This window comes from Pleurodeles waltl, chromosome 4_1, assembly GCF_031143425.1.
Source record: "Pleurodeles waltl isolate 20211129_DDA chromosome 4_1, aPleWal1.hap1.20221129, whole genome shotgun sequence".
Classification (NCBI taxonomy): Eukaryota; Metazoa; Chordata; class Amphibia; order Caudata; family Salamandridae; genus Pleurodeles; species Pleurodeles waltl.
Window position 1 is genome coordinate 589,760,404 of NC_090442.1, and position 23,421 is coordinate 589,783,824.

The window sequence follows — 23,421 nt, forward strand, 5'->3', positions numbered from 1 at the left end:
ACTCAGCCCCTGTCCCATAGGGACTAAATACAGTTACCGGTAACAGGGTAGGACATCTGTGTGTCATCGGCACACATCAGCGTGTGACATCAGCTGGTGGGCTGGCGTTAGTGCATTGCGGCATGCAGGTGTGGCGGCTGGGGTTAGGAGCTTCGGACACGCCCTTGCGAGTCCAGGAACTGGCTGTTCTAAGTGAGGTCTGATTCTCAATCGCAGCCTGTCCCTAACCTCAAAGTGACATGATGCCCAAGGCATATTAAGGTATAAAAGGCGTCCTTGTTTTAAAAGTATTAATGTAAAAAATTTCTTATGTGTATTTGCATATGATTATGTAAGACAACATCCCAATATTCAACATATGTCGGGCATAAAATGGAAATGTGTCTATAGTGGTAAGAAGAAAAGAAAAAAAAGGTTTGGGGGTGGCAGCTTTTGATTCAAATCATGTTAAGAGACCTTTGGCTTGGTATGTTATAAGGTAATTTATTGGCATGTGCTGAGTGCAGTAACCTATATGAGCCACCAGAAGGTGAGTTACCATGTTAGACAGTAGATGCCTTTCCGGCTCTTGACTCAACTATCCTTCTGTGACTGCGCCTATCTCTCCCCTTTCACTGCACATGTTACAGATCCTAGGCTATTGTGGATTTGGTTTGGCTCCACAACTCTTTAGTGATACAGAGAAAGTGCTCTATATTCTTGTGTTCCAGTTTAGGAAGGACCTGGCCGTTCAGGATCGACTATTCCTATGAGTAGAAGTGTCAAGACTGATTTGCATATGGCTGGGTCTAAACTGAGGTGGCATAGCGGACAAAAAAAAAAAAAAAAAAATTGGGATTCGGGCCCGAGTAATTGTCAGTGGCTGAGATTAATTCAAGCATTCCATCCATCACCTTGTTCTCTTTGCATCACCCCAACCTAAAGCAGGGCTTTATCAGGGCTTCTGGTTAGCACCTCTTTCATTTTTTAACAACATGACAGCATATTCTTTCTTGAACACTGGACAAAAAGGATCTTCAGAGCTATTCATGTCAACCCACAAGTAGTGTGACAGTGCCATGAAAAATATGGAGATAACCTTGAGCTTAATATACCTTTTCCACTGTTCCTGTTAGTGTTAAGTATTTACTCAATTGAGAGGAGACAATTCTTTTTTGGCTCGAGTCACTTTATTTAACTTCATACCCTGTATTATTTCCAGCTTTTTACATGGGCTTACCTTACGGTGAAAAAACACAAACACAACTGGGAGTACGGGGTTCTTGTAAGGGGGGCGAATCACTAGTATGTCAATTATAACACTAGGCCCCTCGTAATCCTCCACTAGAGGCAAGAAATGGCTGGACTGTATTTATAATCCAAGACTTTCACAATATAAGTCCATCAATGGGACATTTTCCACATTTCCACAGCATATTTAATCACGGAGACCTCTATGTGCAGAGATACATTGTGCAACGGTCTATGAAGCCACCCTCTATTTCAAAAAGTGAAATGAAATGAGATGGAATTCAGTTGGTGAACACTGAGGGCCTCTTAATCTTGGTGAGGCCTGAAGTGCCATTTGAAAGGGTGAATCAGTTTGCCTTCTAATTTGGAGTCCAGCCTTCAGTCAGTGGCTAATTTGAAGACTGAAAAGCCAAGGTTAGGAGAGGCAAGAGCAGCTGGAGAGGTGGGAAGACAATGTGTTGCATAACTTCCCCTTAAATTATCTCTTCCTCCCAAAAGAAACCTGCCATCTAGGACAGTAGAGTCCGCAATGCCATCAGAATGAGACCCTGGGTGGGATCATCAATGGAGAGAATATGCCAGTAAACAACAAATTACTGATCACAAAATGTCCAGGGAATGAACGTGGCTTAACCAGGAGGTCCCCTCAACAAAGCACCACCACTGAAAAGGAATTTTTATTATTATTGGTCAGAATAATGGCAATGAGGCTGTTCAGATAAAGGAACTCAACCTGCTAAGCTTAACATCTGCAAGAGATACAGTCCCAGCATTAGTGAATATAGAACATATAAATCTAGTCCAGGCTGCATTCTGTAGCTCAGCCATGGATAAGCCAGGCCTTAGAAATACAACTGTTGTGGTACTGAACCCTACAGCGCAACCCTTGAAACCTTTAAAAGCTGGATGCTACAGCTGATGCTTTAAAACAGACAGCACCATAAAAATAGAAAAATGTGTCTTATAAGCTCAGTCTAAACGTTTCAAAGCTCCAATATTGAACTTTTAAAATTACCTATAAAGTGGTATCAAGAAACCACGAGGAAAAAAATGAGAAAATCTCCTGGTTAACAAAATTAAATCTGTCACATTATATGACAAACAAGGATGAGTTGAGCTTGCCACGTTCTGCGAAAACTGGAAGAAGGGTCTCTACGGGTGACCCATGGAGACCATTCTATAAAGGAATAATGGTAACTGACAAGTAGAATGTAAATCACAAGCCTTTTTCATCAGTATTCATGTAGGACTATAACATTACTTACAGCTCAATTATCACACAAAATACCGTCAGCCTACACTACAACTCATTAAATGATAAGCGCCCAGTACCTTCACAATTAGCTCACTGTAACGTTAATTCCTTTAGATTTTTGCCACATTACAAAATGTAACAAAGTTATCTGCTAAATAATGGGAAGTTTTTCAACAATGTTCTGCAGGTGGTGCAGTGTTTGGATCCTTGCCCTCTGTTAGAAAGGCTACTTGAAAATTGGGAAAAATAACAGTGTAAATGGACTAATGTAACAATAAAAAAAGCGCAATGTTTGTGTATTCTCACCTGTGGGTGTCCGAAATGATGAATAAGTAGCTGAGTGTTCACCTTTCCTGGACAACCAGTTGTTGCAAACACATTTTCATTGGATTTGCACCACCTAAGGAGATCAACACTATTCAGTTACCTCAAAATTTAAACATGAAAAGGAATGGTATATCTTACACAAACAGTCAAGGGCTACACACACACACACATCCAAAATACTGGTGATCAATACATCAATAATATTAATAATGAAAGTGTAGTTTTTAAAAGAAATATACACATTTACTCAGTTTCTCAGCGCTCTCACTTGTGGCATGTAAGAAATCGAAGGCTCATGTTCAAGCAATGTGGCCCACACAAAGAAGATGAGATTAGTTAGAACTTGGGACTTCTGGAGAAAATCAGCACTGCCTAACATGTTATTCTGAAAGAACAAATTCCTACTAATAAGCACTACACAACCATAAAGGCCAGCTTATCTCACCCAGTTGGCCCACTTGGGCACTATCGTCCGCTACAGGAACCAGAAGTCATAGTAGGTAAAAGGAGTCCTCATTGCTTCTGTTCAAAGAGGGGGCATTAAAAGAACAAAGAGGGGGCATTAAAAGAACAAAGAGTTCCCTCTGCAGGTCTGCCTCCATAAAGAGTGGCATTTTCTGTCAACTGGAAACAGAGTGCTGTCAGATTGGTTTCACCTAACCTCTCCCAATACAGTCTGAACCAGAGACACAAAAACCACAAACTCTCAAGGAATTCAGCAAAATGTTCCCTACAATCCATTTCACCCAGAGGTGAAGTCTTGCAGCAACAACAGTGGGTGTCCCTAGATGTAGTCCATACTAGAAGTGTTGTATAATAAGGACTGGTGTCATTGTTTGTTTTATTTTTCAGTCACGCTCATGGCACTTTCAAGTTTTATACAGTGGGACTGCCCGCTGTACAAAACGTGTTGTCTTTTCCTTTCCAGCCTTTCACCCCATCACCTTTTCTTTCCTGCCCCTTCTCCCCCATCTCCCCGTCCCATGCTCACATGGCAAGAAAATTCCAGTTATGAATTTACAATGCTAATAGCGCTAACTTGTTTTATTTTAATTTCACACTCCAACATGTCCTTCCCCAATCTGCCCAAATCATCCAATGGTTCATTTGAATTACACCCGCAATTAGTAAAATAAGGCACACAATACCAGTGTAGAAACTGATTATATTCACAATGGCATGAAATAGTTCAACAGTGCATACATCACAGGATAGAAGGCATGCATTTTTTATAAAGCTTTACAGAAAGTAGAATTTCTTTTACATTTAAGTTCCTCTATATTTTTTAAGACTAGGCCGACTTAAAAACTCTGAGAAAGTGATTTATTTAGTGAACTATAAACATTGACATTTCTGGGGGATTGATTTGAATAAATCCTAAACGTGTAAAAATATGATTTCTGAGAGGGAGGAAGCAAACAATTTAGGTTTTCTTGAATTCCCTACCCTGTACGTATTTTGTTCACCTAGTGCATTTATGGATGAAATCACCTACTGTATTTTTGAGCTATGTACGCTTCCAAATAACGTTTCCCTTTCCCACTTTTGCACCTATCAGCTGGAATTCTGTGGCAGAGAGGACCAATTTATGTGGCAAGAAAAGTCCAGTTTTACATTTACAATGTCAATAGCTGTAACTCAAGCAAATGTGAGATTTATTTCATTGCAAATGCTTGTTTATTTTGCAATGCTGGTGAGGAACGTCTGGTGAGTAAATCTTGGCAAGACATTAGCGAGCTTGATACAATAACCTTGTCTACCATGGATATGGGACACTTGTTGAGGCAAGGGAAGTACCCGCGTATTTCCCCAAATGGTGGTGTGACTGGGTGAGAGTTACTGCTTGGCAACAGAACTCTCGCTGTGGGATCCTCTACCTTCCCTCTGTTGCATCATCGAAAGTTTTGCCTGGTGTGAGGACTGGCCATCAGAAAACTGGTTCTGCCGAGTTTGAGACTACAGAAAAAAAACTGTTGGTCCAGCTTATACAGTTGCCTATTGTACCCACTGGGACCTCTGCATTATTGACACCACTGAAAAACCTTCTATTCTTGTAGAATGCCCGTGGATTTGTTTTTATCTGTGGCATTATCTTTTCTATCCCCTTCCCCACATGTGGACCAAGTAAGTGCTCTCCATCAAAAGGCATATTGAACAATTGATGCTGGACTTCTGTTCGGAAGCACATAATCGGGATCTAGGCATGCAGCTGTAGGAGAATTGTAGTATTTATCTGACAGAAGACATTGTCAGCCATGGAAAAAGAACACCAGGTTCCTGCATTGGTAACAATTGTTCCCTCTGAGACCATCTCAGCAGGAGGTCCCCCACAGGTGCCCTGTGGGAAAGCTCTTTTGGGCGGTATGGACTATAGAGTTCGGTGGAATGTGACCTCAGATGTAAAGTGGGTCTTGGAGAGATGGCTTTTACTTGTGCTCTACTGGAGCCTATTTTAACAGGAGCTTTCACTTATTTGTGCTTGTCAATGCATCCTGTTGGGATTGGATCTCCTAGGACTGCAAGGCAAGCTTTCGGGACCTCCACTTTGGCCAGTGCTGAGGGGCTAGGAATGAGGTCCTTATTTATGAAAAAAAACTTGTACGAACTCACTGCAGGAACAGCAATAAGAGACAGATGAATAAAGAGGTATAGTAATCCTAACCACCAGATTGGTAAACAAGTAGCATAGAAGGTGCGGTGGCTGAAAGATGAGGTGCTGCGGGTGAACTGAAAGTGAAAGCGAAATGTTACATACCTGAATATTCTAGCCTTATCCACATGGGCAGGTCTCTTTTCTTGTGGATAACTGCGATAGAAAGATAAGTTGGGATGAGAAGTGGTTAGATACAATGTAAAAAGTAATGAAATGTAGCATTGAATAGTTCATGTGTATGTTCACTATGACTTCAGGGCGCTACTGTTTGACATATTAACGCACCAACACACATTACTTACCAACACATTGGTTTCGGTACAAATTGCATTTTAACCTTGGATTAACTGCGTTAGTGCCTAATGGCCCAGTCAAAGAAGCGCAATAACCAAATGTTGCAGAGGATGATGAAATGCTAGTTTCAATATTCCTAGCCAATGCTGAATGTGTTAGGACTACAAGTGAAAGTTCCTGCCTCAGGCATTTACTTGCAACAATTTCGCTTAAGGGTTTCAATGAACAGTTAAACGCAATATCTGGCAGAACTACCTGCGCAGTTCCTAAACGTCCAGCGTTACTTTACATATGTTGTAAAAGAAAATTTGTTGTAAAAGAAAATTTGAATAAAGTGTCCAGAAAATTGTCCTCGACTATTGTGTTCATAAGGAAATTATTCCAGCTCTGAGAAATCGATGGGTGCCACGTCGAAATACAGCCAAACACACTCCCGTAAGGGAAGGAATGGATCTAAACGTTAGTGAAAACAAGATACAGTTGCAGATCTAATTTAACGCAAAACACGTTGCTCACTGCCTGCAAGTAAGCGGATCAAATTAGGATTGTTGTATCTATATAAACAAAGAAATATTAGTCTATGGTTGCTGGCTTTACAAACAAGTCCACTACAGAAAACGTACCATATCACAAACTGGTCCATAAATATGAAACATCACTGCTAAAACCATTGAAATGCAGGAAACTGTTTAACAAGGCTATCCTGCCTTCTGGGTAGGAGAATGGAATCCCACACCTACTGCAGCAATGTAATTGCCATCTAAGCAGCATCAGCCACTCTATTTTTGAACCAATCATCAATATTATTAAAAAGTGTCAACAAATATCGGTCAGGTCAGGATGTCAGACCTTTTGTTAGGGGGAAGTGTTTGAAAATAGTTGGGGGACTATGTGTGCTTGCTGCCCTTTGATGTCCTAGAAAGATGAAGTTTAATATCCACATGGGGGCGTGGCCTGGGACCGATGGAGCTGCACGCGTAGTGCGGCGCTCTCGGACCGCAATCCAGGCCCGAAGCCTAAATCCTGCCATAATAACGAACGGAGGTCTTAAAAATTGAAGAGAAGTGATCGGAGAATATACAGCACGAGTAGAGACCGCGGCGACCCACTTTGGGGCAGAGTTTACCCGGAAAACGCCCGACAAGTTCGTGGCTGCCGCGATCCAAAATGGCGGCCGCGACAGAGCAGTGAACCCGTTGCAACCGCGGCCCACGGCTGAGAGGATACGAAGGTCCCGTGGAGGTGAGGACCCCCACTCCATCAATTGAGGGGCGCAAGGGGCTCAGACACCTTCGCCACCAACGGTGAGAGCAACAATACGAAGCGGAACATCAGCGAATTCGGAGGGAGTGGAGAGGAGCGGATGAGGAGCGAAGTCCCGGGAACTTCGAATGAGAGAGAGACGGCTCCGATGAGTTGGATTACCAGCTGCCGCAAGGCCAGGGAGAACGCGGAGGCCGCCTCCCGAGACGGGAACTAATACTGGCACATTAAGAGGAATCGAACACCGCGGTCTCGTGCTGGAAGAGGAGTTCGGGAACACCGGCACAGAACTTCCCCCTGTTATCAGAACAGTACGCAAATGCCGACATCCGAAGCCCGGCCAGAGGTGAGATTGTAACATTGTCTTTCGACATTCACAAGCTGCCCTTGCCGACGACCAACACGTGCATAATTATGAGAGAACTCCCTCATGGTCAAACAGCTCAAAACGGTGAACTTCTAACAGTACTCTTCATGTGAGAGCACCGGGACTGAGACAGGCGACATACAGGCTGGACGATGCTGACGAACGATACCACCTTCCACTAATACGAACGGCCTTCGCCAACCTGAGACCTATTACAATGGTAAAACCCAAAAAACACGACAAATCACCAGCGGGGGACTCCTCGCCCACTGAGAATCCACTCCCAACACCCGCCAGAGAATCACAAGTGGGGCACGAACAACAAGAAACTACTCTGGACACTGTGCTGCTGGCCATTAAAGATTCCCGCGAAGCGCTTGAGCGTAAAATCGATAACCTCACCGCAGACCTTTCCCTTTTATGAGACGACCACCGTAAATGAAAGGAAACGGTGGGTTTGCACGAGACTACGCTGACAGGGGTATTAGGGGCACACAAAGACTCATCCTCAGAAATTAAAGACCTGGCCACCCAGCTGAAAACATTGGAAGCAAGGGCGGAAGATGCTGAAAACTGAGCCCGACGGAACAACATTAGACTGGTGGGGGTTCCGGAGGGGGCGGAGACCACCGCAGCTAATACAGAAACATTCCTGGAACAGTGGCTTAGAGACACGATGGCATCAGAGGGCTTTTCACCATTTTTTGCAGTGGAACGAGCCCACAGGATCCCCGGCAGGCCGCCTCCACCGGGAGTCAGGCCACGGCCAATAATCGCTAGGTTACTCCACCACAAAGATAGAGACTACGTACTGTCACAATCCCGCCAGCAAGGAGAGATCCAATTGGATGGCCAAAAGGTCATGATATTCCCAGACTTTACGAGAGAGACACAGGCACAAAGGGCATCCTACATCGCAGTAAAACGTACCATGCGTGAGCATGGTATAAAATATGCCATGCTCTTTCCGGCAAAACTCCGAGTGGAATACGATAACAGGACCCATTTTTTTCCTCACACCTCAGCTGGCAATGGAATGGCTCGAATCGCTGAACATCCACTGCAGATCTACCCGCGACCGAACATTTCGAAACCCCGGGAAGAAACGTAGTAGATCCCGGAAGAAGACTACAGAAGCGGCTCCATCGAAACGTCAGTCACAACAGGAGCAGCGTTGAGCGGGGAGACTTCCATACATGCTGGACCCCGGATGCTACATCGATGTTGATTCAAACTGCGAACACTCCTCAATATCCTCCCAGGACACTCTCGTCTGTTTGCCATTGATCACCCCAAGAACGGCGGACGAGATTATTTGACCTCGTTGAAAGAACAAGTTGGCAAGTGAGCAGACGATTGCGGGGGAACCTCACTCTGTTTGGGGACATTGCTGGGTCCCAACCGTGAATATAGAGCGATATGACCCTGGATGTCATTTCTTAACCGGCACATTACACATGATCGGGCCTGGGGAAAGGTCAGGAGCGCTGCCTCTTGGTCTCTGGCACGCCTCCTTCCAATAGGTTGATAATTAAGATTACACTAGTTGTAATGGTTTGGACGGGGAGAGTTGTAGGTACCGGTCCTGGGGAGAGGGAGTTACAAAGGGGGTTTGATCTTGTTTGTGTTGTTTTCAGGGTATATCAGGACCATCTATCTTGCAGCCCAAACGGTTCACACCTTAGATTACGAAACTCAATAGGTTTGTCCAGTGGTAGTAATAGAGCGGCGTCAGTAGGCCGCCTCTACATCGCTCCTTAAATTATGACCACAGAATACAAGATAATCACATAGAATGTCAGGGGCCTAAATAACATGTCCAAGAGGTACAAGGTTCACAGTTTTCTTAAACGAAGGGGAGTGCACATAGCTATCTGACAAGAAACTCACTTGTTGGAACAAATATTCACCACTACCCACTCAGCGTTTGCGAGGGGAGTGTTGATATGGATCAGACCAGGCGTTCCATTACAGGTTCTCCATACCTTGATTGACACTGAGGGGAGATATGTAGTGATTTCTGGTAGATTGGACGGGAGAGAGGTAACTCTTGCGGGACTATACGCCCCAAATCACGAACAGGGAAGATTCCTAGACAGACTATCACTGCTCATGAGCACACTTCTCACCAGCACCACATTAATAGGAGGAGACTTTAATTGTGTAATGGATACCGCAATGGATAGATCGCACCCACCATTGTCACAATCCGCAACCCATAAAACAGCACTGCACTTCCAGCAGTGGCAAAAACACTGGCAACTAACGGATTGTTGGTGCAAACTTAATCCCCCCAATAGAGAATACTCTTTCTATTCAGCAGTTCACGACCTGCATGTACAACTTGACACCTTTCTGGCGTCTCCGGAGGTGCAATCTGTAGTGGCGAAGGCCGAGTATCTTGGCCACACCATCTCAGATCATAATCCCTTATTGATTTCTTTGGCCTGGTGCGGCGAGCGACCTTTGATTCCCACTTGGCGTCTGAGAGCAGAGTCACTTGAAGACGAGGCTTTTAGGGCTCAACTGAGTACGCAGATCACGGACTTCTTTGGGAACAATGCTGGAACTGCTTCGTCCAGATCTATCGAATGGGAATCCTTTAAAACAGTGATCAGGGGATATTGTATTAGCACAACTGTGGGAGTACGGAAGGTGTTAGAGACAGAACTAGGCGATCTCGAGAACTCCCTTAGGGATCTCGAACGTAAGCACCCAACACAACCCGACCTTTCAACACAACTAGAAGAGACAAGGGCTAGAATAACAGAAACTAACACTAGATTGTCTTGTTTCGATTACAAGCAATTCTTGCAGAAGCAACATGCAGAGGGTGACAGAGCAGGTGCCCTACTGGCCTGGTTGGCCAAACCACTCCAACATCAAACCATAATGGTGGAATTGGAGACCACCCCGGGTATTAAAGTATATGGGCAGAAGGAGATCAATGCCACCTTTCTTAAATATTACTCAGAGCTATATGCCCCTCCCACCGAAGTACTCAGCGATGCTCAATTACAAGATCTGGGAAGCCTCAACCTCCCGGCACTGAGTGGGGAAGATAGAATAGCCCTGGCGACTCCCATATCGCTTACAGAAATAAAGACTGCAATCCAGAGTATGGCAAGGGGCAAGGTACCAGGAGCAGATGGTCTCCCCTTGGAGTTCTACCTTACGTATCAGGATTCATTAGCCCCCCAGCTCATCATACTATATGCAGAGGCATGGAATAACAACAGCTTGCCTCCCTCCACTACAGAAGCCATAATGATTCCTCTTCTGAAACTCACCAAATCCCCCACAGAAGTTCGATCATACCGCCCACTATCAATGTTGAACTTAGATTATAAAATACTAAGCAGGGTGCTAGCTAACAGATTTTTACCGTACATGTCCTCCTTAATCCATCAGGACCAATCGGGATTCATCCCACAGCGAAGCACTGCCCAAAATATCCGTCGATTGATTTCACTCCTTCATGCCCTGCCCTCTGATGCAACTAGAGCAGTAATCATCTCGATAGATGTCGAGAAGGCTCTTGATAGCCTACGATGGGACTACCTAGAACGAGTCATGCTGCAGCTAGGACTAGGGGAAGGGTTTGTCAAATGGACGAGGCTTCTCTATACAAACCCCACAGCGAGATTGCGCACTGGCCGTACAATATCCTCTTCCTTTGCCATAGGTAGGGGCACAAGACAGGGCTGCCCGCTATCACCTTTGCTTTTTGCGTTGGCAGTTGAGCCTCTCGCCCAGTCAGCTAGGTCCCAGAGGTTCTATGAAGGCATCACAATCAATGCCTGGACACATCATATTGCTCTATATGCGGATGACATCTTACTCTTTCTACGGAACGTAGAGGCCGACCTACCAGGAGCAATGACAATGTTAGACAACTTTGGGGCTGCATCTGGGCTCCGGATAAACTGGGGGAAGTCGTCTATTTTTCCAGCTACTAGGGGTATCGAAGAACCAATGGACAATCGGGGCCTCCCGTGGTCCCCGTCCACATTCAAATACCTACGGGTTAATATCGATCACTCCGCTGAGGATCTACTAGAAGGGAACATACAGAGCACAATTAGGAGTATCAAAAACAGCATGATATTCTGGCAGACACTTCCACTAGCGGTCACTGGGAGAGTTGCACTGATTAAGATGATAGTATTACCTAGAGTGTTATATTACTTCGCAACCATCCCACTCATAATACCGAAGGTGGTATTTAAAACAATCTCGTCCTTGATTACGGGATTTATATGGGGAACCAACAGACAAAGGATAGCATTGCGCTCCCTCCAGAGAACAACAGCAGAGGGTGGTTTGGCTGTTCCTGACTTTGAACTATACTATTGGGCGAGCCAACTCCAATGGCTGGCGCGATTCATCAGAGCACCCCCAGTGGGGGAAGCACTGAGAGCCCCTCTCCACTGCTCCAGAGACAGAATTCTGGGCATTCTACTAAACCCCAAGAAACAGAATAAACCGCTTCCGGTAAAATGGGAGGCATCGCGTCACTGCTGGGAACAATACCTAAAACGAACACACGCCAGAACACCGTACTCACCAGAGGCCCCCCTGATCTGTGTGGGAGCTGTTGCAGGAAATCATGTGATAGGGGGTATCATCTGATTCATGGCATTTCAGATCGACACCATAGGGGCTCTATATAATAATGGGAAACTGTGCTCCTATGCGGAACTGCAGGAAAGGTTCCAGCTACTGCCAGGGCTGTTCCTAACCTTTAACGCAATTGCCAGAACTCTTCGTAGACAATGGGGCACAGGGCTGGAAGAACCCCCCAGACATACTACCTGTGACCAAATATGCACTATAGGAGACCAAGGGAGGTTGATATCAGGGATATATACATCTCTACTAACCAGCACATGTCTTCCCTTAAATAAACTTAGGGCCAAATGGCAGGGGGAGCTGGATGTTACAATAGACGACTCACAGTGGACCAGAATAACCTCACACATATATACAGTTTCCAGAAATGCCAGGTTTAAATTAATAAACTTATATGTCTTTCATAGGGCCTAACTAACCCCCTATATGATATCAAAGATTTATGGTGTAGAAAATGCCAGTTGCCCTCGATGTGCAGAACTAGCAGCAGAGTTGTTGCACATGCTCTGGAGTTGCCCACTAATCGGGGAATACTGGACGGGGATATTTGAGGCACTCTCCACCTGCACGGGCAGAACATTACCCCGATCAGCCATGGTGGCGGTTTTGGGAGATTTCCCTCGCCCCAGCAAGCATAAAATTACAAACCGATTCATAGACCTGGCCCTGATACTAGCAAGGAGAGAAATAACCTCACAATGGAAAGACCCGAAGGGCCCACAGATAAATCGTTGGAGAAATGCATTAATTAAGTGGGCGTAAATTGAAGGGACAGTAGTACTAAGAGAGGCACTCAGGGGCCTAGGAACTAGAGACAATGATCAGCATTGGAACACGATACTTGACAATTTTAGAACACCCGACACTTCTATCTCTGATGCAGAGGCTAATATATCAGAACCAGACCATGTATAGCTGACTAAGATATTCCTGTTGAAGATTGTACAAGAGACCAAATATGTAATTCATTTGTGAACTGAACAAACACCTTTATATAATTGATGGAATGTGCAAAAGGGAAGGGGAGGGGGTCACAAAAAGATGGGAAGTTATTTTGTTCTGTATGCGTTTTCATGCAATTATAAAGCAATAAAAGAGATCTTAAAAAAAAAAAAAAGTTTAATATCCACATAGGACTCAGCACTCATAAGTTCTATAACAGGATAAGGAGTTCAACAGAGTCTGATTCCAAACTTCTGGATGGTAGAGATTTCTCAAAGCTTTCGTCTTAGGTGAAACAATTATTTTTATTCATTAGTGTTCATAAAACCATCTATCTCTGTATCCGCAATTCATAGTAACCATGGTAGACAACACGTTTTGTCCACACGGACTTCTTCAGGGCTACAAACATGCAAATACAGCTATAAATACACATACATACACAAATATGTATACAAAAACGTTGTTAAAAATATAAGACTTTACATTCTATCTACAAAAGACATACATTATTCATATATTTACACAAAATACCACCTTATAACAAAAAAAAATTACACTTACATCAGTGTTTGTTATAGACAAAATATTCACAAATGGTCTACTTGTTATTGACCTCAGAGTCTCATATGTTTATGTGACTTATTCACTGTGCCAAACCATTTTCACTGTGCCAAACCAGTTTAAAGTTATAAATTATAGCATGTCTATTCGAGAGGCAAACTTTACATTTCATTTGTATCTTTCTATATGTCTATTCTACATATATAATTACATGCACAGCAATTCCTAATCTCATTAATCAACATGCAGATGCTAAAGCAGAAAAGATCAAATAAGGTGAGACGAATCACAAAGACAAGTGATACTACACCATCTTTAAGCATCCCTGTAAAGCATCAAACAACATAAGCTTTAAAAATGTATGTGAAGAAAACAAACCATTATTTCAAGTGTCATAAATTACTCAGTAACTGCTCAGTATTAAAAAAGCCCCATAACTCCTATGTTTGGATGCGAGAGAAGAAAGGGGAAAAGTAAAAAAAACAAACAAAAAAAAAAAAAACACAATCACATCCTAATTTAAACTGAAACAACCCCTGCCTCATGGATTGTTTCTCCAGTGTTTTCTGCTGCGGCATCCCATTACTGAAGGATCAAAGAAAATATTCCTACATTCACGCCTGCATTTTATGCCCTGGGAGTAATTTCTTTCACCTGTGAATTGAACCACAGCCTTTACAGACTCGAGCATTTATGGCAGCCATATTGAACTGGCCAAGAACATCTCAGTTTTTGCTTGCATCTCCATCAACAATTGTATCAGTTTTTAATCTGATGCTTCCTAAATATATGTTGTAAGGGAATACTACAAAGTTGTTCAAATATACTGTATATATTCCAGTAAAACTCTAATGAAAAAAACAAAAAGTTGTAGTATAAAAACAAACAAATACATTTAGAAAATTAAACCCGTTCAAAATATGGCAGCCGTATTCAGAAGCCAAAAACCACTAAAGGTTCCAATATTTATGGAGGCCATATTGAGATGTCTACGATTATCTAGATTTCACCTGCTTATATATCCCATTGGCAGTCCTGTACATATTTGGACGAATGCTTTGATATATGTTAAATTTGATGCTTCTAAGATATCCACACAAACTTTATATTGAGTCCGTGTTGATTTTATACTAAGTTTGTATCACAAGAGATTAGGCGAGAATGTATATACATGTAATGCCAGCCAAAACAAGGCGGCCATCTTTAAAAGGTGTAATTCTCCAACCTGTTTCTCATATATCAAAAGCTTGCTCATATAACTATCTTAAATTATGACCAACAATCATGTTCATGAATAGTAATGTCTAAAAACAGTAAATATTATCACATACTCTTTCTGGTTTGTATTATAAATACTGGGACAAAATGGTTATTGAAAAAACACGGCAGCAATCTTTAAATAATATAATCATCAGAATTAAATTATAACAACATTGGTGACCTTTAAAAAGTAGGTTATTCGTACGAAGCTCAAACAGCTATTTTTAAGAGATACTATATTCTTCTCAATTTATATGTACATTCTCACAGGTAGGAATCTTATATGCACCTGGTCAGTGCGTTGCTCTGCCTCCCGTGGCTCCACCCTGTAAGCAGAGCACTTTCCCTGGCTCCTCTGAACTACTGTCAGGAGTTTGAGGCCCTCCTCCACCCACAGGCTTCTGCCTGCGCCTCATCCCTGGTGTCTAGTGGGAGATCTCTGCTTTCCTACTAGGCTACCTTATGCCTCTTTTCTCCTTTTGCTTTGCTTTGCTCTCTGCTTCACTACTGTCCCTTAGTGCTCCTTTTCCTTGTTTCTCTCTCTCTGCTCTCTCTCACTTTCGCTCTCCCTATCTACCCTGCCGCTGCTACCCCCCCCTCTTTTTTGGGCTCCGCCTCCTTTGTTACGCTGTTTTTCGTCCCCCTCCCGCCTCCCAGCTATCCTCCCCCCCCACCTCCCTACTTAATGGTAACTGCTGTGTGGCCGCGACGCTGGCATGCCAAAGGCGCACCAGAGGCAAGCCCGTCTGTGCTTGGTCAGCGCCAAGCACCAGAACCCCTGGCTCCCGCCCCCCCCCACCGCCGCCACGCACGTCTTCACCACGACACTGCCACCCTCCGTGCCCTCAACACCGGCCGCTCTCTCGTCTGCCTTCAAGCCTCCCAGCAGACCACCTGCAGAACCTTCTCCTGCCAGAACTGCACCTTCACCAGCCTCCATGCCAACGACCCACCAAGGCAGGAAGCAACAATCTCAGATGTATCCTCCTCAACACCCGCTCCGTCCACAAGCATGCAGTACAGCTATGGAATCTACGCAACTCAGCCTCCTCAGACGTCACCTTCCTGATGGAGACCTGGATGAACCCCTCCTCAGCGCTTGACATCGCCATAGCCATCCCGGACGGCTACAAGATCACCCGCAGGGACCGCTCCAACAAACCAGGAGGAGGCATCGCCATCATCCACAAGAACACCCTCAGGATCACGACTAACACCAAAGACACCCTCATCACCGCCGAACACCTGCACTTCCAAATCCACACTGACACAAACACCACCCTCCGAGGGTCCCTAGTCTACAGGCCCCCCGGCCCACGACAGCAACTCTATTACCGACATCATCAGCATGCATGCTCTCGCATCCACTGACTACATACTCCTCGGAGACTTAAAATTCCACCCCGAGAACACCAATGACAACAACACCGCCACCCTGCTTGACAACCTCGGCCTCAAACAGCTTGTCACGACACCAACCCACTCCGCAGGACACACACTCGACCCTATTTTCTCCGCCAGCAATCACGTCTTTTTCAGCCACACCACCGAACTCCACTGGACAGACCACAGCTGCAACCACTTCTTCAAGAAACCCACAACACACCACCACCCACAACGGATCCCCCACTGCAGCTGGAACAAGGCCACTCTAGATAAACTTATCGCGACCCTCTCCCAGAACCCACCCATCGACACCACGGACACTGATGCAGCTGCCCACAACTTCAGGCAATGGGTCAACACCTGCGCCAATACTCTCGCCCCAATCAAGAATCCCTCCAACAGAAAGGCCTTCTTGTTTACCGCCGAATCTAAGCAAAGCTGCTGAAGACTCGAAAGAAAGTGGCGCAGAGATCAGACTCTGGACAACCTCACAGCCGCCAAAAACGCCATCCGCAGACACCACCAACTCATCCAAGCCGCCAAGAGAACCGCCTTCAAAGACGGAATCAACAACGCACACAGCCACAAGGAGCTCTTCAATGTCGTTTCCAACCCCAGCTCCAACGTCAACGACATCCCGCCAATCCCAGGACCTGGGCAACTCCCTAGCCTCCTACTTACACCACAAGATTGCAGACATCCACAACACCTTAATCACCCAGACCTCCCCTCCCCTGGCAACCACCACCACCACTGATTCACCTCCGACCAACCACCTGCTCTCATGGACCCCCGTCAACGACAACACCACCATCGAAATCATGAACACTATCCACTGCGGCTCTCCATCTGACCCCTGCCCTCACCACATCCTCAACAAAGCAAGCTCCGTCATTGCACCCAAACTATGGAAGATCATCAACAGGTCCTTCAAGTCCGCCACCTTCCCGGAGAGCTGGAAACACGCAGAGATAAACGCCCTCCTCAAAAAACCCAAGAGATCTCAAGAACCTCCGGCCTATCTCCATGCTCCCTGCTTCCCTTCCCGGCAAAAGTCATCGAGAAGGCGGTCAGACAACTAACCCGCTTCCTCAATGAGAACTGCACCCTGGACCCTTCCCAATCCGGACTCCGCAGCAACCACAGCACCGAAACCGCCCTCATTGCTGCCACCGACATCATAACCAAATTGGACAGCGGTGAAAACGCGGACCCCACCCTCCTGTACCTCTTGGCAGTGTTCAACACCGTCTGGCACCACACCCTACACTCATGCCTCAGGAATGCTGGAAACTGCGACAGAGCCCTGGACTGGGTCACCTCCTTTCTCACTGGCAGAACCCAGAGTCCACCTCCCCCCATTCTGCTCGGAGGCCACCAAAATCATCTATGGCGTACCCCAAGGTTCGTCCCTCAGCCGACCCTCAACGTCTACATGGCCCCGATCGCTAACATCGCCCGATCCCAACCCTCAACATCATCTCATATGCCGACAACACCCAGCTGATCCTCTCCCTCACCAAGGACTCCGCCAAGACCTACCCCCACGAAGGAATGAAGTCCATCGCCAAATGGATGAAGAGCAGCTGCCTCAAACTCAATTCCGACAAAACGAAAGTCCTAATCTTCATCTCCATCGCCTCCGAATGGGATGACTCCTGGTGGCCTGCCACTCTCTGAACCACTCCTACTCCCACCGACCACGCACGCAACCTAGGATTCATCTTGGACCCCTCTCTATCCATGACCCAGCAAGTCAATGCCATCTCCTCCTTCTGCTTCAACACACTCCGCATGCTCTGAAAGATCTACAAATGGATACCCGCCGAAACCAGAAGAACAGTCACCCAAGCCCTTGTAAGCAGCAAGCTGGACTACAGCAATGCCCTATATGCAGGATCCACGGCCAAACTCCAGAAGAGGCTGCAACTCATCCAGAATGCCTCTGCACGCCTCATCCTGGACATCCCCTGTCACTGCCACATCACAGACCACCTGAAAAACCTGCACTGGCTCCCAGTCAACAAGAGAATCACCTTCAAACTCCTCACCCACGCTCACAAGACACTGCACAACACCGGACCAAAATACCTCAACAGACGACTCCTGCTACACCCCGACCCAGCATCTCCGCTCCGCCGACCTCAAAACCATCCCACATGTCTGCAGAACTACAACCGGTGGTAGATCATCATTGCACCTCGCCGCCAAAATGTGGAACACTCTTCCCACCCACCTGCGCCAGACCAAAGGCCTCGTTACCTTCAGGAAACTTCGCAAGACCTGGCTGTTCGAGCAGTAGCATAACTCCCCCCCCCCCCCCCCACCCTCTCCGCTTCTCCGTACCTGGAGACCCTCACGGGTGAGTAGTGCGCTTTACAAATTCCCAATTGATCGATATTGTAATCTTCTGCTCTTTATCTATGTGTGTCAGTTGGGATCTCACATTACGTAAAATAAATTAATAAAAAGGACAATGAATTCCACATTACAATTCAGGAATTTACACATCCATTATCCATACAGCCAAAATCTGCCATTTCAAACTCCTAAAAAAATGATGGAATTTGCTGTTGATATTTAAACCCTCATATACTGTCCTTAAGCTACATATCCATCTTGCTTCCGCTTGTCTGAGCAGAAGCTCTCTATTTCTTCTTCTTTCATTCTGTATCACATGTTCTAAGCCATGGAATCACATTTGGGTATTGGCCGGATGAACTAAATGTATCTGAGCTGCCACCGGATATATATGTTTCACCGCACATTTTTATTGCCCTAATATGCTTTTTTATCCTCATCTTCGAACTCCGGATACTGCTACCTACATAGATTTTACCACATGAGCATCCTAGCACGTACACCACATAAGTGGAATTACAATTAATAAAACATTCAATTGTATATTCAATTGGAGTATTATTATATCTAAACGTTTTGATTTTATTGACTCCTATTTGGCATTCAGAACAATCTCCACAAATAAAAAAAACCTTTAGGTTTATCCGGCAAAAATATGCCCACAGCTGATTTATTATTACAATTGCTTTTAACATAGCTGTGACTTAGCATGTTTCTAAATGTGTTGCTTTTGTGATAAACCACGCTAGGCTTTTTTGGCACAATTCCCTCCGGAAGCGTGTCAAAGTCCAGAATGTGTCAATTCTTTCTTAACACTTGAAAATTTGACTACTATATGTATTATATTTGGTAATAAAATGTACTTCTTACTTATTCATCTTTTTATTCTTTTGTTCACAATTTTCTCTCAAAGTAAATTTGCTATCTAATTTTCTAACTCTTGTTTTACCCTTTTTAAGGATCCCCACATCATATCCACTATTTTTTAAATCTTCCTCAGTTCCCAATAATCTTTTTGCAAAATTGGCTTCCTGACTGCAGTTTAGTCTTGTCCTTACCATTTCGTCATCAACCCCCCCAATATTAAGACACTTCGACCAGCGAAATACTTCCCTCACTACATTCACTGAACTAAGCGTCGGGTGATCGTGCAGCGGGCCTCTGTGCCCCAGCTGGCTTCTGACCACCCCCACTGCTTGCTCTGGCAGGATATATGCCTTCCAAAAAACAGCAATCGAAAAGGGTCTCCAACTATTTTACCTCGACTGACGCCCAAGACCTAGCGGTACCTCCCACCTCTACAGATCAAATGTCCCTCACTAAAAGATGATCTCCTAACATCCCTGAAGGACTTTAGAAAGAGCTACGTGAGAAGCTTAGGGCAGAACGGTCTTCCTCATTGAAAAATCTAGGATCCAATATTACGGACAAACTCACTACACTACAGCAGGATATTGTTTCTGTGGTTACTCGCACTCTTGACCTCAAAAATAAAACCTCAGATTGGGACCAGCGGAGAGGCCGACAATTTCAAAAATACCCCCTTTCATCAACAACTACGAAAGTCTATGCAAAAGTGTGAAGATTTGGAAGATAGGTCTGATAGAGATAACATCCAGATTAGAAATGTAGAGAAGGGAGCAGAGGTACCCGACTTAGAAGCTTTTGTAATGGGCCTATTCTCTGAAATACTGGGCGGTACCAAAGTAAAAACCGACAGGGTCCATTGAGTTGAGCCACAGTGGGCCGAGGAGGGAAGGTGTCCCAGAGACGTACTAGTCAAATGAATTCTTCAATCTAGAGTAAGCCATCTTGGTGGCGACACGTAAACTGAACACGGTGACATTCCAGGGAGCGTCTTGTTATCCGTTTTAGGATGTAGCAACAGCAATGCTCCTCAAACGCAAACAGTTCTGCCCAGTAAAGGAAAAACTGAGAACGGAGCAGATCAGGTACCTATGAACATAACCCTCTGAATTGGCTTTTGATCTTCATACACAAGCCACACCATGTCACCGAGATAACTGAGGCTATGACTATGTAGGGAATCCCGGTGCCCCGGAGCTTGGAGGTGGAGGAGCTGGGCACTGCCTCAACCGGGCAGAACTCGGGCCCTACACTGGGGCTACAATGGTGACAGCAACGCCGAACCCAACAACAAAAGAAATGAAGTAGATCACATGGAATGACTCGGAAAAAGAACTTCAAAAGAGGGTCTTTGGCTTCGCGAGTCACTCTTGCTCGGGGGGAGGCTTCCGAGGCTTTCCAGCCAGAGTGAGCAGAGACATCACTTAGCATTTTACACACTTAAACGGGTGCATAGTCCACACAGTATATACTCATATTCCCCCTCCTCTAGCTCGCCTATGCCACACTAGTGGACTTATGCTTCTAGGTAGAAGTAATAGCGGTGATAGACGAAATCGCCTGCAATGATTAATGATATTATTCAGTATTAACTCTAAATTAACTTTAAATGGGACCTTGCAGTGGATAAGGTAATAGACTTGTTGTTTGTTTTAATGTTCAGGGAGTGGCTACAAGAGCACTGCAGGTGCTGGAGGAATGGTGGCGGGACGCAGGAAGGATAGAACTGACTGATGCATGGATGAAACACGGGGGACGGGAAGGGGAGGTGGGGAGCAGACGATTTATGAACTACTTTCTAGTGGTGAGAACTCCTCATTTACCATGGTAGTCACAACACTTACTTAGAATGTTAAAGGGCTGAACTATCATGTTAAGAGAATTAAACTATGGAAATACCTCTCAGATAACCACCACAACATTGTGGTACTACAGGAGACCCTCCTCAAAAGGGACGAGGAACACAGGCTGAGACATAAAAACTAACCCCTGATATATAAAGCCTCTACCTCCTCTAAACATAATGGAGTAGCACTGATGTTTCACTCTTCAATGCGTTTTAGACCGGAGGGATATCAAACGGATAAAGCAGGTAGAATTGTAATAGTTAAGGTAGAACTACAGGGCAGGAGGTGCACGTTTGCATCCATCTATGCCCTCAATACTAAACAAGTGTAATTTCACCAAACAATATTTACTATTGGGGGGGGTAGTTGCTGAGGGGGATACAGTGGTGATGTGGGATTTCAATCTAACATGGCACTCCCAGGTAGACAGTACCCATCCCCACAGTACTAGTGTGGGGAGTTTTCCTAAATCCCTTAAACAGGCATTTCAAGAGATGGGCCTTATAGACGCATGGAGAAAAATGCATTTAGACACAAAAGATTATACTTTCTTTTCTCATATACATTGCACTTACTCTAGATTGGAATACACCTTTATAGGTCAAAAAGTATGCAGTGAACTACAGAATGCCTCGATCCTGCCCATAACATTCTCTGACCATGCACCAGTCTCGATGTTCTTAGGATGCAGCCCCACAACACTACGCCAGTGAAGCATTGGTGCTTTTGAATTCCCCGATAAGGAACCGATTCTCACAGGGTAATTAAGAAAGGAGATCAGAGGTTTCTTCCAAAATAATAACCCCTAAGACACCACCCAGTCCAACATGTGGGATGCATTTAAAGCTACAATTAGGGGTATCTGTAATGCTTTAAATACAGCTCACAATAAGCAAAGAGCGACGGAAAGAGAAGCTCTTGAATGAGAGCTCCAAATTTTAGAGCAATTACACAAAACAGCCCTGTCCTGGACGTCACAACAAAAAGTAACAGCCCGAGAAGGAAGTTACTCGCTATAAAAAGTAACAGGGCTGAACTTACACTACAACGTCTACACAGTAACACATCATTAAAGCAATAAGGTAGGTCCCTATCTAGCCAGACAACTGAAACAGAAAAGAGAACAGGAATACATTGGGGAGATTCATTGGGAAACAGGGATCTTGGCGACTTCGGATCCTGAAAAGGCTGAGGCCTTCAGATCCCTTTATAATAACCTCTATCAGGCAGATGCAGGGGAGCAACAGGCTCAGGAGGAGTATTTGGAAGGGGTTGATCTACCCCAAGTAACGCAAACGCAAACTGATACTCTGGGAACCAATTACAGAGGAGGAGGTACGTGCAGCAATAAAAACCAAAAAATTCATAAACGGATTTATGGATTTACAAATCATTCAGCGTGAAACTAGGCCCCTATTTAACACTATTATTTAACTACATAGTCCAATCAGAGACGGTTACTCACACCATGAGCGAAGCGATAATTACAGTCCTGCCAAAGCAGGGCAAAGACACACAAAATGTGGCTCATGTAGGCCGATCATGCTGCTTAATATAGATGCCAAATTGTATGCATAAATGTTGCTACACAACTAGATGATCTCATTCCAGATCTGGTCCACCCAGACCAGTCTGGCTTTATTAAAGGGTATCAAAAACACAACTTTTGTCGGGTTGTTCACCTCATAGAGACTGTCACCAAAAAGCGTCTTCCAGCGACCCTACTTACGACCTTGGCAGAGGGGATTACTCTGTCACAAACATGATGGATATTCTGCATGCCGTATTACAAGTTCCATTATATCCTATTGAACTTGCAATAAGGAAGACAGGATATCCGTCACGTTTGTGATGGAGTAATCCCCTCTGCCCAAGTCGTAATCAGGTGCTTAGTTTAGACGCCGAAAAGGCCTTTGATAGGGTGGATTGGGCCTTTATGTTCATGACCCTATAACTCTTTGGCTTTTGCGACCCTTTTACTGCAATGGTGAGAGCTAACTATGCAGCTCCATAATCTAGAGTCACATGTAATGGGACCCACTCTAGACCATTCTTACTGGGTAGAGAGACGAAGCAGGGGTGCCCCTTATCTCCCGTACCATTTTCCCTCAGCCGGTTAGGCTCAGAGAAAACCCAAGAATACGCAGTATAATGTTCAGGACCACCGAACATA

At 44.9% G+C, this 23,421-nt stretch overlaps 1 protein-coding gene across 4 annotated transcripts in view; it reads right to left on the reverse strand.

Annotated features, from left to right (window-relative positions):
* Window positions 1–23,421, reverse strand: part of NUP37 (nucleoporin 37) — a 114,499-nt gene that overhangs the window by 14,786 nt on the left and 76,292 nt on the right. For all 4 annotated transcript variants that reach the window (XM_069228981.1, XM_069228980.1, XM_069228979.1 and 1 more), the window contains exons 8-9: window positions 5,568–5,618; window positions 2,792–2,885 (exon numbers count right to left, since the gene is read on the reverse strand). In XM_069228981.1, the coding sequence (XP_069085082.1) occupies window positions 2,792–2,885; window positions 5,568–5,618 (145 nt within the window). The remainder of the gene's footprint in view (window positions 1–2,791; window positions 2,886–5,567; window positions 5,619–23,421) is intronic.